At 35.4% G+C, this 14,978-nt stretch overlaps 1 protein-coding gene across 2 annotated transcripts; it reads right to left on the reverse strand.

The window, feature by feature from the left end:
* Positions 1-8,903: 8,903 nt before the first annotated feature.
* LOC108489190 (inositol transporter 1) lies at positions 8,904-13,995 on the reverse strand. Of its 2 annotated transcripts, XM_017793530.2 has the most exons (6): positions 13,445-13,995; positions 12,806-12,876; positions 11,707-12,042; positions 10,321-10,428; positions 10,057-10,242; positions 8,904-9,878 (listed from the first exon to the last, which is right to left on the reverse strand). In XM_017793530.2, the coding sequence occupies exons 1-6, from the start codon at positions 13,584-13,586 to the stop codon at positions 9,225-9,227; spliced, it is 1,497 nt and encodes a 498-aa protein (XP_017649019.1). In that variant the 5' UTR covers positions 13,587-13,995; the 3' UTR covers positions 8,904-9,224. The 2 variants fall into 2 exon arrangements, with proteins under 2 accessions (XP_017649019.1, XP_017649021.1); XM_017793532.2 differs by lacking the exons at positions 12,806-12,876; positions 13,445-13,995 and adding an exon at positions 12,142-12,666.
* Positions 13,996-14,978: the final 983 nt, after the last annotated feature.

Genomic DNA, 14,978 nt, shown 5'->3' on the forward strand with positions numbered 1-14,978 from the left:
CCCCTAAAATGGAAAATTTATATTTAGGCCCTTGAAATTTTTTTAAAATTTTAAATTAGTAAAGGTAAAATTATACTTTGGCCCCCTCTAAAATTATAAAAATACGATTTAGTCCTTTAAAAATTATAAAGATATAGACTATAAAAAATTAAATTTTCATTCACCCCCCTAAAAATTTGTTCTGGCTTCACCTCTGCCCAGTAGGACAGTTTGTTAGAATAAATGAAAGTAATGCATGCTTGAAGTGTGATAGATCGATCGGTTCCAAAGATAAAAATTCTTATAAAAGAAAATAATAAATCAAGATGGTTATATAGTGGAGGCGAGTGCTCTTGAAGAGATCTAAGACATAACTAATTATTAAAACTCCAGAAAAGATTCAAGTACCTGAATATGAAAATAATGAAAATAAAGATATCTCAATAAGTTGTGTCAATATGAGAAAATATGGAACCATGAGAATAAAAAGTTGCTGATAATGATTTTGCATCCAATAGTATTATTGAAATAATGAAAAAAAATGAAGATCTTGAATTTGTCAAGAAATACAAATATGGAATAAATTGATCAAAATAAAAAAGACAATTCAAATAGAATCAAATTCATAAAGTTTTTAGACCATTAGCCTAAACATCTAAAGGTATAAAGTCAGTGAAGGTACATATGCCTAATCTTGCGAAAATGAAAGAAAAATTTGAAGGTTTTCGCTAAGTCCCGATATTGAAAAGATATAATATTCTTTTGTGGTGGATTCAATAATCTATTAGATATCTCATTAGTCTGGCACTTAATGAAAGATTTAACACATGTTTAATGGTTGTTGTTATGAACTTTATATGATTACTATTTAATGGAAGTTTATATTAAGAATCCTTGAAAGATTTAGAATGATAGAAGCTAATAAAAATTCTCCGGTATATTTGACTTAGTGAATAGTAGTTGAAGGAAGATTATAAAATGATCCAAAATACCTATATATATTTTTATAGAAGGATCATGATTAATGTTTACTATAATTATTGTTGAAATTTCTGAAGAGCTAAAAATATATTTCTCCCAAATTCTGCCTCACTTGTGACTTTAAAAAAAATAATGATATTAGAGTCTATCAAAATTGTTCAAGTGATCATTTGAAAAGTTAGTGTTCAAGACTGGAAACGTACAAATTGAAATACACGTTGTACTCTTTTTCTCTTAACCGAGATTTTGTCCAATTGTATTTTCCTAATAAGATTTTTAATAAGCCAGCATGTTATATATATTATAGATATGTGTATTCTTTTTCCTTCACTAAGATTTTTTTCCTCATGATTTTTTATCTTCGTAAGATTTTAATGATGTACATTATCTACTAATAGACATCCAATGGGAGTATTATGACTCTTTTACTCTCTTATTTCTTGTTCTTTTATTTTTTATTATTTAATTCATAACAACAATATATTTATTTATTACTTGTTAAAAAGTTCAAATACTAAATATTTATAATTTTGTATTTACATATAAATATATTTATACAAATATGATAAAGTATATTTTGCATGTATATATAATATATAAAGAAAAATAGATTATGATATATATATTTAAATTACTTGAAATTCGACAAAATCGAGTTGATACAACAGACTACATTGAAATCGATAATATGGATATCTTAACAAAGTAATACACCTCTATTGTAGACCTACTTAAGGGTTGGATTCAAGTTCAAACGTTGGTCTGAAATTTAGTAGGATTTATAAAAAAATATTTGGCCTATAAAATGTGCTTAGGTAAAAAAGCTAGGCCTATAGGTCAAGTTCAGGTTTTAATATTCAAAGCTAAGCTAGCTCTCTTTTTTTTTATACAATATTAGGGATAGGGGATGGGGGTAGCACAGTTGAAACTCGAATCAAACAAGTGTTTAACAAGAGCTTTAACCACTGCTTCATTCAAATTAAGAGAAGCTCACTCATTTTATATATTATGTAATTTTTACCATATGAAAATTAAATATACTATATTATACTATAAATATGAAAAGATAGTAAAATTATTTGGTATACTGCCAGTTGAATTTTTAAATTTCATAAATAGGGTTTTGAAAGTGACGTATATTCCTGTTGAGTAATTTCTCTCGTATCTTATTAATGAGAACATTCAAGTATTTATACATACTATTACTATTCACGACATGACCCAACTGTTCATGACTTGACCTCACTATTTCTAGGATTGAAGTACTAAGCGAAACTCAGGCATGCTGGACACGTGTTTCACTCTAGATTGCTTGCCATACCACGTGATCTCCCCTTCTATGAGCTACTTAGGTATATGCGAACCGAAACCATGGCTTTCTCTTGGTTCGTATGAGCTCTCATTGCGAGCTGGATCAGCGAGCTCCCCTCGCTGTCCTCTCACGGTTCACCTCATATTCAATCATCGGGTGGGACCTATCCAGGTCACGGGTAGACGACTCGGATCCTATCTAGGATTCAGGCTAATGATCACTGATGTATAACAATCTAGTCCCTCTCATAGTGAGCATAAAGAGTGTTACAAAGTAGCGCTCTTTAAGGCTATCATTTCACATTTATTGTAGCTTGTGGAATACGTAGCAACTATTGGGATCTGATGTGTGCTTCGCCATGTGTACAGGTCGATCGTGCTTGTACGAATCTGACCGTTGAGGCTTCTTGGTTATTCGAGCCGTCATTACGCAGGGAAAAATTTCTTTAAGAAGAGGGGCTTCTGAAACCCTAAAATTCATACTTAACGTTTTTGAAGTTAGAACAAGTCAAAGATTTTTCTCAAGGTAAAAATTTTTCTCCGCCTTTTTCTTTTCTTTTCTTCACCGAATATGCCAAGAATGAGAGGAGTCGGTGGCCAATTACTCCCCCATTGCCCACTGTAGGAACATGCTTCTAAGACCTCCATCGAGGCTAAGGTTGTCCTCTACATTATAAAATATGAAGAAATGAAACAGAGTTTGCGTGCACGGGGGATTGAAATTCTTCATTTCGCGTACGAGTTCTCTATTCCTGAAGGGGAGCACAACCTTAGCGATGTAAGCGACAGTGGTTTCTTGCTCCCCCTTGATGCTTTAGAGGCTGGGTTTCACCTACCTCTTTATCCGTTCTTTTGCCACCTCCTGCGTGAGTATGGGATTGCTCCTAGGCAATTTTGCAGATTCATCTGGTGGATCGCGTTCTCATACTTTATTGACTATCTTCGTCAAAATAAAGTACTAGAGCTCGCCGTTTTTTAGAGTTTGTATTTGCTGAAGGCTCAGAATCGAGGAGATTAGTCGGGTTTCTATTATTTTTCTCTTCACCCAAAATGTGAAACAATTATCGTGAACCGCTGCTCTAATCTTCAGTTAAAATGGGAAAAACATATTAGGGTAAGATGCAAGGTCGTAGACGGGTTTGGTTTTCCTACGAAGTGGTTTTTGTTGAGCTAGGATACGTGCTTGTTTAAACGGACCATAAGAACAGATTACATGAAATCCCAATGGGAAAGGCTTTGTATTGTGAGTCATTTGATCATCGAAGACCTCATCACTGTGAGGAACGTATTCCATTACTACCTAGAGGGTTACAACCCTAATGGGTATAGGCTAGATGATAATAAAGAGGTCGCTGAAGCACTTAGAGTAGTCGCCGAGATTCAGTCATGGCCACATGGAGTTTATTGTAATAATAACAATGACTTGGGCTGAATTTTGACCGATCTTAAAGAGGAGCCTGAGAATTATTTCTACAATTATTGTGGGATAAAGCCTCACCTGGGTGTTAAAAAAAATGCTGGTGGGGTTGAGACCCGCTATAAGGAGCTTGCAGCCCTACGTAAAAGGGATTGCGAGTAGCTTTTGGAAATGAAGGAGTAAAATAACGTGCTGTATAATCAAAACTACTAACTTGCTAGGAACTTGGGAGCATATCAGGTGGGTTAACTACTGTTGTGTCAGTAGTCTCCTTAAAAGAACACACTACCATAAACTCAGCTAGCACTTGCCCTTTTACTACTATTTACGAAGTGAATTCCACCCCAAATTCAGCTAACTTAATACTCTACTTTGTTACCTTTCTTGAGGTGTCTGCCTTGGACAACACTTCCTTTGTGGGCTGATTAGTTATGACAACGATTGGATGAGCTTGGAAGTACGGCCACAACTTGCGAGCTGTTTCCATCAAAGAAAAAAGTACACTTCTTTATTTTCAAGCACCTCAGCTTACCGCTCTAGAGTACCTTGCTAGTGTAATACACTGGGAATTGGTGAACGCCTTTTAATCTGACTAACACTGCTGCTACTGTCTCCTCCAAGGTAGCCAAATACAAATAGAAGGTTTCTTCCACCTGAGGGGATTTCAAAAGCAGAAGGGAAGTAAGATACAACTTCAATTCTTCAAAAGTTTCTTTGCACTATTCAATCTACGAAAAAGAGGTTCTCAAAACTTTGAAGAATGGGAGACACTTGTCTACCATTCTGGAAATGAACTTATTAAGTGCCACCACTATACTTGTGAGGTGATGAATGTCTTTTATGGTTCGTGAGGGAGATATTTCCATGATCGTGCGAATCTTTTCCAAATTTACTCCTATCCCTCTTTCTAAAATCATGAAGCCTAAAAATCTGCTAGCTCGCACGTCGAAGGCACACTTTTTAGGGTTTAGCTTCATGTTGTGAGCTTTTAAGATTGCAAATATCTCAAATAAGCTTTACACAGGATCTCCCATAGATCCACTTTTTACCAATATGTCATCCACATAAACCTCAAGTCCACGACCTATGTGGTTTCTGACGATTCTAATCACTAATCTCTAATAGGTTGCCCCTGCATTCTTAAGGCCAAAAAGCATAACCTGATAGTAGAAAATCCCCTCTTCCATGATGAAAACTATTTTTTCCTGGTCACCTTGTTTTAACAGAATCTGATTGTAGCCTGAGAAGGCATCCATGAAGGTCATGAACCTCTGACCTGTAGAGGCATAAACTAAATGGCCAATCGAAGGTAGAAGAAAACTATTTTTAGGGCATGCTTTGTTGATGTTAGTGAAGTCAATGCACATTCTTCATTTTTCGTTTTCCTTTTTCACTATAACCATATTTGAAACCCTATCTGGGTACTTTACTTTATTGATGAAACCCATTGACAACAGTTTAGCCACTTCTTGACTTATTGCTTTCACCACCTGCAACTCAAATTTTCTCTTCTTCTGCTTTATTAGTTTTGTATTTGGGAACACATTCAACTTATGGACAATCACTTGGGGTCTACTTTTGGAATATCTACTGCTAACCAGACAAAAATATCTGAATTCTTCCTCAAACACTAGACTAACATGCTGTAATCTTTTGCCACCAATGCCGATGAGATTCTAACAGTTTCTTCATCGTCACAGAATAGTTGCAAGGTCTCGATGTGCTATGCAACTTTGAGTTTTTTACCTCTATCTTTGTCTCTTACATCTAAATTGTTTAAATCTAGAACTTGACTTGCCAACTCTGCCTCCTACAAGCTCTGTCCCTCCGCTATTAGCTTTCGCACTTGTTTAATGGATAAATATGGCACTGCCTCGCGATTCACTGATCAGATCGCAAGACCCTAACCTCTGTCCTCGTCGAGAACTTGTTCTCTATGCAAAATGTTGCGACCATCATTTTTGCCATCTTCATTATTGGTCGTCCAATGATAGTATTGTACCCATTGGGTGGTTTTCCACGAAAAATTGTACATACTCTGTAGTCGTGTGCTCGCCATCCCCAAGGTGATTGGCAAAGTGATCGAGCACTTCACCTTAACAGGATGGTTCGCAAAACCATAGAATGGACTAGCCCTTGACAATGTCTGTTCCTTCAACCCCATATTCTGGTATACATCCCAAGATAACACCTCAACCGCACTTCCACTATCCACTAGTATCCTCTTAACCTTAAAACATGCTATTGTCGTTGAGACAACCATCAGATTATTACCTTTGTTGTTGCAGACCAATTCCTCATAATCATTGCCAAACTCAACATTCTACCTTTCTTGCTGACGTGACTTTTTGAGAGTGCTAACTAACATCGCACTTATCATGTGTGCCTTCATCTTTGCGTTGGAACCTACCCATTGTTCATCCGTACCCAAAATCATATGGATGGTACCTTTAACTTTCTTTTTACCCTTAGGATCACTGCACAAACCTTGACCTTGTTGAGAACCACACTGATTCACAAACTTTGCGAGCTCGCCATTTCACACTGCCTCTTTTATAACATTCTTCAGAGTGAAACAATCTTCAGTTTTATGTCCCATGTCATCGTGGTTTGTTATTTGAATTCAACCTTCTGATAGTGCTCCTTATCGGGGACTGCTTGAGTAAGATGCCAAGGCTTTTGACTTGACTGAGAATGTAGGTACGGGTGGCATTCAATAGGGTATTAGCTTTAAATCTTCTGTGGTGAACATACCTCCTAGTGTGCTCTGGTTGAGATCCTTGAGGGCCCTAGGAAAATTACCTTGAGCTTGACTTCTCTGGCCTATCATTTCTTACTCACAACTATTGGTCAAGAGTGTCCTGTCTACTACGAGGTTTTTCCTTATTCCTGGACTGTCTATCCTCCCTCTAAAAGGTGCCACGAGATGCCCTTTTGATTTCCTCCACTTCTGTGAACTTGTGGGCTTGAACAAGTAAGTCAAACTTTGCGGTCTATTATTTGTAAAGGAGTATTGGACATGATTATTTTGTACTCCCATTATAAAGGCATCAATAACCCACTGGTTCTCTAAATTCTTCATATTGAGGGTAACTACATGGAAGTTCTTCACATAATCTTGAAGGGACTCACCATCTCCTTGCTTTACCAATACCAGCCCCATAGGTGTGTACTCATGATTGCTCTATGAGCCCTATATCTTCCTAAAAACATCTATCCCATTTGCGAGAAACTTCAAACTGAACCTTGAGGAAGGGACAAATACCAGTCCTTGGCACTTCCCTTAAGCGTCATGAAAAAGGCCTTGTATTTTACTACATCTGATGCCCCTAACACATTCATGTAGTCGTTGTGTTGCATCAAATGGGCTCGCAGGTCCCTCATTCCTTCGAACATATTTTTTGGGACCTTGAATTCATACGACAAGTTCACCGTTACAATTTTAGAGGCCAATGGATTGTTAGAACAAAACAATTAATCCATGTCTTGAGATTCAGGATACAATGCCCTTACATCCCTCTGTAACTCGTCCATCTCATTCTACCACTCTTTCACTTGCATTCCTGGGACCTCGTCTTGCGTATTCACGTTATCCTGAAAGCCAAAATTGTCAGAATTCATCTTCCTTTTTAACTCTTCGTTCTGCTTCAGCAGCTTTTCTTGAAAAGCTTGTTGTTGCTCGAATCGTGCCTCTTGAATGACTATCTGTTCCCTCATTAACCTCATTTGCTCTTGAAAAGTAAAGAACTATTGTGGGGGTGCCTCTTGGCTATGAGAAAACGACAACCTCTGATTGACGGAAACATTCAGGTCTAGAGGACTAGAAACTACTTGATAAACTGCATTGCCGAAGTTCTACTGTCTATCGGTAAACCATCTAGCAAACAAATCTTCTTCATTATGCTGACCGCTAGAACATAATGCTCCAGCCTGTCCTGATGAAAGGTTGAAGGGGAAATCTCATTTAGGTGAACCATTTCTATTCTGAAACTGAATAAAAGAAAATCAAACTAAAAAATCTAATGATTGGAAGTTCATCCACGCTCACCGTACCAATTTTTGAGTAATTTCTCTCGTATCTTATTAATGAGAACATTCGAGGGTTTATACATACTATTACTATTAATGACATGACCTTATTGTTCTTGACTTGACCCGACTATTCCTAGGACTGACGTCCTGAGCGGAACTCAGGCGTGCTAAATAGGCGTTTCACTCTGGATTGCCTGCCAGATCATGTGGTCTCCCTTTTGCAATCTCCTTGGGTATATGCGAACTAAGACCACAACTTTCTTTTGGTTCGTGTGAGCTCTCTTTGCGAGCTTGATCAGCGAACTCCCCTCGTTGTCCTCTCACGGTTTGCCTTATACTCAATTATTTGGCGGGACCTATTCGGATAAAGGGTAGGCAACTCAGATCCTATCTCGGATTCGGGCTGATGATCACTAATGTATAACAATTCTATTTATGAAATAGTGAAATAAAAATTCAAGACTTAGGTATTTGAACTATAATTATCAAATTATGATATTCCACAAGTAGTGTACCAAATATTAACTATAAAAATATATTGTTTATGTTTAAAAATCCAACAATAAAAGATAATAAGTGAAATATATATATATATATATATATATATATATAATTTAGGAATGACGATATGTAGCGTGATTTCGAATATTTTGACTGCCTATTTTTTTAATTTGAATATTATAAATTTAAATAATATTCAAATTTAAATATTCAAATTATTATTCGTAACAAATTCGAAATAAATGCGATTATTAACACTCAACTATCCATTATATAAATATGCTTTGCTTTACTTTTAGATAATGAGTTTATGTATACGTATTCAAATTTGGACAACTAAATCTATTATCTATTTTACTTTATTTTAAATAATATTTTTATAATATTTATTGAACTTAGATATTTAAAAGATAATTTAAATTCATATTTAGTTTAATTAGAATTGATATTATTACTAATACAGAATAAAGACAAATTATACTCCTATTTATAAATTAAAATAAAATAAAATTGAAATAAGATTAAAAAAAAAGGGGGGTCAATCTTAACCCTAATTATCCACTCTTTGGTTTTATGCATTCTAAAAGGGCTGTGTTTTTCTTCTTTTTTAAAAGGCCAATTAGATGCTGTTTCGGGGTGTCCACTACAATAAAAACAATCCATCATGATTCCAATGCTGCCATTTTTGCTTCCAACAAGGCTTTGAAAACATGAGCTAAAGAACATATACAAGGATCATGCCTCGACTTCGGGCCTACTTAAAAGATGTCCCGTGCCGTTGGTGATAATACAACTTATATATACAAGATTATCTATCATCACCACCAAGTTCCTTCTCAACTTTGAAATATGCAAGACCAAAATGCAGTAAACAATCTAAATGTTTTAAGATGCCTCACCTTTCGACATTTATGTGTAGAAAGATGAAGCTCACACCTTCAACTGCCTCCAGGACAGGATATCGACTTTGTAGAAAAGCATGCCGGGTTGATTTCGATAGTGACTAGGCGGACTCGTTTCCATGCTCGAGAAGGCTTTCAGTGTTATAACTGCTTCCCCAAGCCCTTTCTTTCCAAATTCGTTCCACTTCAACGAATGTCAACCCCTTGGTCTCCGGCACATACACAATCACAAAAACCACTGCAAGCAAAGCTATGCCAGCGAGAATCAAGAAAGTAACACCAGTTCCCACTGCTTCAGCAATTGTAAGAAAAGTCTGGGCCACAATCAAATTTGAAATCCAATTCACAGTAGCCGACATGCCCCCACAGATCCCTCGGTATTGCTCAGGGTATATCTCTGAGTTCACAGTCCATGGAACAGGCCCCATTCCAGGTGCGAAGAATGCAATGTAGAGGGCTAATCCAATGACTGCCAGCCATCCATAAATTCCATTAGAAGAACCAGGTGTTTCAGCAAAAAAGGCCCCAGCAAGGATGACAAGGGACACGATGACACCAGATAAGCTTGAAAGAGCCAGCTTTTTCCTTCCGAAATGATCGATAAGGTAAATGCCGACAACAGTTCCTCCTGCATTCATGGCAGCGACAATGAGAGACAGCAGAAGTGCTAGCTGATTGGAATTGAAGCCAGCCATCTGGACGATTGTTGGACTATAGTACATAACTGTATTGATGCCAGTGAACTGCTGAAAAGCCTACAAATACAAGACATAAAGGGCCATGAGTCATGTTAAGCGCACTTGGAATTAGACAAAGTGGTGTTTCAAGCAATGACAAGATTTACCAGTTGATTTTCTAGAACAAAATATAGAAGAAAAACTTAATTCCAATAGGCAACACAATCTAAAAGAATGTCAATGATAGTTTTCTTACCTGCAGTCCTGCCCCAGCCAGAAAAGCAAGTCTAATTTCTTTTGTTCTAAAAACATCCAAATATCTGACAGTATTCTTTCTCTGCTGTTCTTCTTCTAGTGCAGCAGAAAGGTGATCCACTTCATCTTCTAACCGAGCAATGTCATAAATTTTAGAAAGCACAGCTATGGCTTTATCTTTCTCATTCTGTACAATATGATGAGATGGTTCATTAAAGGATTATACAGAATCAACAAAGATATTCCCCCGAAGTACTACAAGTACCTTCATGAAAAGCCATCGTGGAGACTCGGGCAAACATAGCATAAGGAAAAACTGAATGACAGCTGGCACAGCTGAAACTCCAAGCATCCATCTCCATGTTCCTCGAACCTGTTCGAGCAACAATGTTTTAGACAGCAAGTAGTGGTACTTGAAAACATTTTGGAATGCATTAAGTCCTATGATGCATAAATGCCCGGTAACATTTGGACCGATCCTTCACACATTCATATGCTTCTCTCATCTCTAAGAACATTAAGACCTCAAAACTCGTATATCCAGATTTAAAAGGATATGATTTCAACTAGTTATGCTAACAGAATCAAATGTTTATTTCTCTTAAGATGCTTTGATTTGTTTTACAAAACCACGGGTCTCTACTAGCAGAAAATGCAATAAGCTTAGTCCCCATAGCCTCGAAATTGGATCTATATTTTGAGATCAAACTAGAAGGTCTTAGCTCTGACTGGACAATTAGCCCAAAAAAATGGCTTCAGAAAGAAGGTAACAAAGCTTCTAAACACACTTTCTAAGTTCTGGTTTTCGTTTCATTATCACACATTTTAGGGGAACATGGAACACATTTAATCTACATTGCATCGTAGTTAAGAATCACGTGCCATGGAAAAATTTAGTTTACAAGGTAAAATTCAACATGCTGAAAAAAATGGTTGCGCATGCATAACCCAACTAGCAGGAAAGAACGAGTGAGTTCCATCAGTGATGTTTCCGTTCAAGACCAATAAAATGCAAACCCTGTATTAATATCTGGGATACGGTGTCTCCAAAACTGCAAAACTGAAAACCCTTTCACTCTGGCAGAATAATGAACGTGCATAAATAGAACAATATTACTCTATTTTTCCAAGAATATAAACAACAATTACCTCAGAGAACTGGTATTACTTAGAACACAATTTGAGGGCTACCTAATCAAGTATTTGTTCAACTCGTTAACAACCACAAAAAGAGATTCTAAAATTATGAAAAAGTTATCATCATTGATTTATTAACCAGTAATTTAACAAGCACATTCAACACTCTATACCATTTGAACCATCCTAGTAAGTTCAACATCTACAGATGCCAGCTAAAGCTTGTTAAGCCAACCATTTATTAGCTTCATTCGCCACCAGCCTTGTGAATATTAAACTTCTAAAGCAAACAAATGTATTTGAGCAAGATAATTGGAGAATTTATTTTCAGTTCTGATAGAAAAACATTTTTTTAAAGGAAAATGGGGAAATCCTACTTTTCTTAAAATAGCAATTTTTTCATAAATGCAAAATATAATAATATTTTACAGATATCATAATTGTCATCACATAATGTGTGTGTGTATATTGGCTCAAGCAGATGAAACTAAATGAAGTAGGAAGACAAGCTGACCTGTGTAAAAGCAAGATTTACAAGGTAGGAAAGAAACTGTCCACCAGTTATCATAAGCACATTTGTGCTAACTAGCCCACCCCTTACTTCCGAAGGTGATGCTTCAGCAATATATACGGGAGCGGTCACAGAGGCAGTACCCACACCTAGGCCAACTAAAAGGCGTCCCAATATCAGCACATATGGATCGGGTGCAGCGGCCATGACAATTGCTCCAGCAGTAAAGACAACATCTGCAAGAAGAGTAGCCATCTTACGTCCATAAGCATCGTTAATCCAACCCCCGGATGCAGCTCCAATCATTGCACCAACCAAGGCCATGCTGACAATAGTTTCCTGCCAACTAAAAGAATCAGGATGTTTCCAAACATGGAAAGATTAGGAAATTAACAACATATTTGCATGTTAACTAACATTAGGAGTTATACAAGATACCGAGTTTAAAGGCCAGTAGAAATATAAGCCCTCCAAATCACCCAATTGCTCCCCTTCTGCACCTTTTGCAAACACCAAATTTTCCTTTTCTTTTAAGAGGGATTAGAACCGCCTATCCCAATCAACTAAAACCTAGCAACTGCATGCACACACAAGCTATCATGTTTAGGGGACATGGGGCCCCTCCCAATCCCCTAATTGCTCCCCTTGTGCACCTTTTGCAAACACAAGATTTGGCTCTTTTTTTACAGGATTAGAATTGCCTATCCAGTCAACTGAAAGCTAGCAGCTGCAAGCACACACAAGCTATTTTACTCAGACTCGAGGATAAGTTTTGGATATGGGTATGGGCAGTTTTTTTCCAAGAGTTCCATGTACTCAGAGGATCCTATCCCCATACCATGTCCGAGCATGTGCCGAACACAAGTGCTTCGGGAAAAAAATGAAGAGTTGCCTTATCACAACACGCAAGATCCAACAAGAAGTTGCCTGTGGGGATCTGCTAACAAAGTCCTCATCATTAACACCATTTCTTCCTCCCCTACTCAGTCAATCATACACAAAAAGGAAAAAATAAAAATTTCTTTGGTTTCTTTCTTTTTCATGCTCTTTTATGACTGAAGTAAGTTTAGTATTTCAGAACACCTTTACAAGTTCATAATACCTGCAGGAAACTACTCTGCCTGACGATCTCAAAGTCATCTTTTATGTAAAGAAGGGCCCCTGATATTACACCTGCAATCATTATCATTTCCAAATGAGAACATGTTCCCAGAGAAATTAAACAGAAGAAGGAATGAAGAGAATCATGTGTTCCTGTTTTGTTCAGTTGAATATCTGATACTGCTTAAAGAAGTCCAGATAACATAATGCAGAAGCAATGAGCTAGATTAACAGTTTTAAGGGTTTTTTAAGTTACAAAAGCTCAATTGAATTGAGGAATTAAAAGAAAATCAATCATGTAATCATGTTAGACTAAGAGTGTTTCTTTCTTTGACACCAGATTTAAGACCAAAAATGTGTTTACTCAGTCTTTTTTCTTTTCCTGGTTCACAAAACCTTCAATGTCTAAGATCAGTTCAATTCTGCTGCTACAATCCAGACAATCAAACAAAACTTAGTTTAATCAATTGAAACATAAAAATCTTTGTCATTAGATGAACCGGACATTCAAACAAAACTTGGTTTCATCTATAGAAATATACAAATCTTTGTCATCAGATGAACCAGACTAAACAATAAATCTCATGATGAGCAAAAAAAGACAAAAGGTTAGAAATAAGGGTTGAAAGGGATTTAATACCTGTGTCATAGCCAAAGAGCAAGCCACCAATTCCAGCAATTACAGTAAGTCCTAAAACATAAGGATTACTGAAATATGACATTCGTCTCTCTGGAAACAAATCCAGATACCCTGAACTCCCGGGTAAAGACTCTAGCGTCATCTCTCCAACTAACAAACAAACACTCAAATTCTAATTCCCAGTTAGGTTTTCAGCTTATTCCCAACAATGAACAATTCAAAGCAAGGATTATAATTCTCTGACCCTTTCACTCTTGACGATATTAAAAGTCAATTGAGTTGGCAACAATGGTAGAATTTCCCTTAAAACCCAGAAATAGAAACAAATATATATTTTTGATTAATCAATGAAAACAGATCATGCATTAAAAAACCCAAAGCTTTCGCTTTTATTTTTCTGTTCTGAGAGGAAACTTCGGGTTTTTGAAGAAATTTTGTTTTTCTTATTTGCTTGCTGCGAGTGAGAAGGAAAAAGTGAAAACAAAGAGGATAATTGTTGAGATAGTGAGAGACGACAGCGGACAATTTTGATACGTAATAATTCTATTATATATTTGGTAATAGATACATATACGCAGTTTTTGTGTTTCCTAATTATTTTATTTTTCATGCTTATCCTATTAATGGAGTTAACATTAAGGGATAATAAATTCCAACCATTAAATAATTTAATTTTTAGCTTTTAAAAAGAAAATATTTATCACTTGAAACATTAATATATTTTATCTTTTAAAACCTTATTTTCTTCCTTTCAAAATTAAAATAATTTTCTAAATAAGTAAATTTTACAATTTGTGTATAATACCAAAAAAAACATAAATAGGGTGAAAATTGAAAAAAATGTTGATTTTAAAAATATTTAGAGAAATAGTTTGACTTTTGGGAGAAAGAAAACGCATCGTACAATATACATCAGTTCTTTTAGTCAGATAGTTAAATGTTAGTAGTTTTATTCTTGAGTCTTGAGTTTGATTCTCTTCTATTTTTATTTCATATCGTATCAAGCTTTATTTTTAATTTTAATTCCTATTTTTAACATATTAACTCCTCTTGTAGATTGTTAAATAATAGTGATTTTATCTTAAATTTCTATATTCTTTCATGTTGTTTCAAATTTTTTAATTAATAAATATATTATTTTCAAGTTTTTTAAATTTTTACTTCATATTTTTATTTAATAAATATTTTATTTATAAAATCAAATAATTATTGATAATTATATAATAAAAATATTTTTGATAAAATTGATATTTATCATTATGTTAAATATATTTTATTTTTAAAACATCAACTAACTTTTTAGATATAATTTTTATATGTCAAATATTTATTTTCTCCACTTATATTATGGGTAAGGTGATTTCTAATATTATAAAATTAAATAATTATTTCAAATATCATTATTTTTCATCTACATTGTGGGTATGATATTTCAAATATTTTTATATGTGAAATATTTCAATTAATTATTTCAAATATCATTATCTTTATATGTGAAATATCCCAAATGCACATACAAAAATATATTTTACTA

The sequence above is a fragment of the Gossypium arboreum genome, chromosome 10 (assembly GCF_025698485.1).
Source record: "Gossypium arboreum isolate Shixiya-1 chromosome 10, ASM2569848v2, whole genome shotgun sequence".
NCBI classification, from domain to species: domain Eukaryota; kingdom Viridiplantae; phylum Streptophyta; class Magnoliopsida; order Malvales; family Malvaceae; genus Gossypium; species Gossypium arboreum.

What these genes read in the sequence shown, in the direction of transcription:
- LOC108489190 (XM_017793530.2), bottom strand. Translation starts at nt 13,586, where the DNA reads ATGACGCTAGAGTCTTTACCCGGGAGTTCAGGGTATCTGGATTTGTTT. An exon ending in GGCAGAGTAGTTTCCTGCAG is followed by an intron (nt 12,043 to 12,805) that starts GTATTATGAACT and finishes TTTAGTTGGCAG; the next exon opens with GAAACTATTGTCAGCATGGC. An exon ending in CACGATGGCTTTTCATGAAG is followed by an intron (nt 10,243 to 10,320) that starts GTACTTGTAGTA and finishes CATATTGTACAG; the next exon opens with AATGAGAAAGATAAAGCCAT.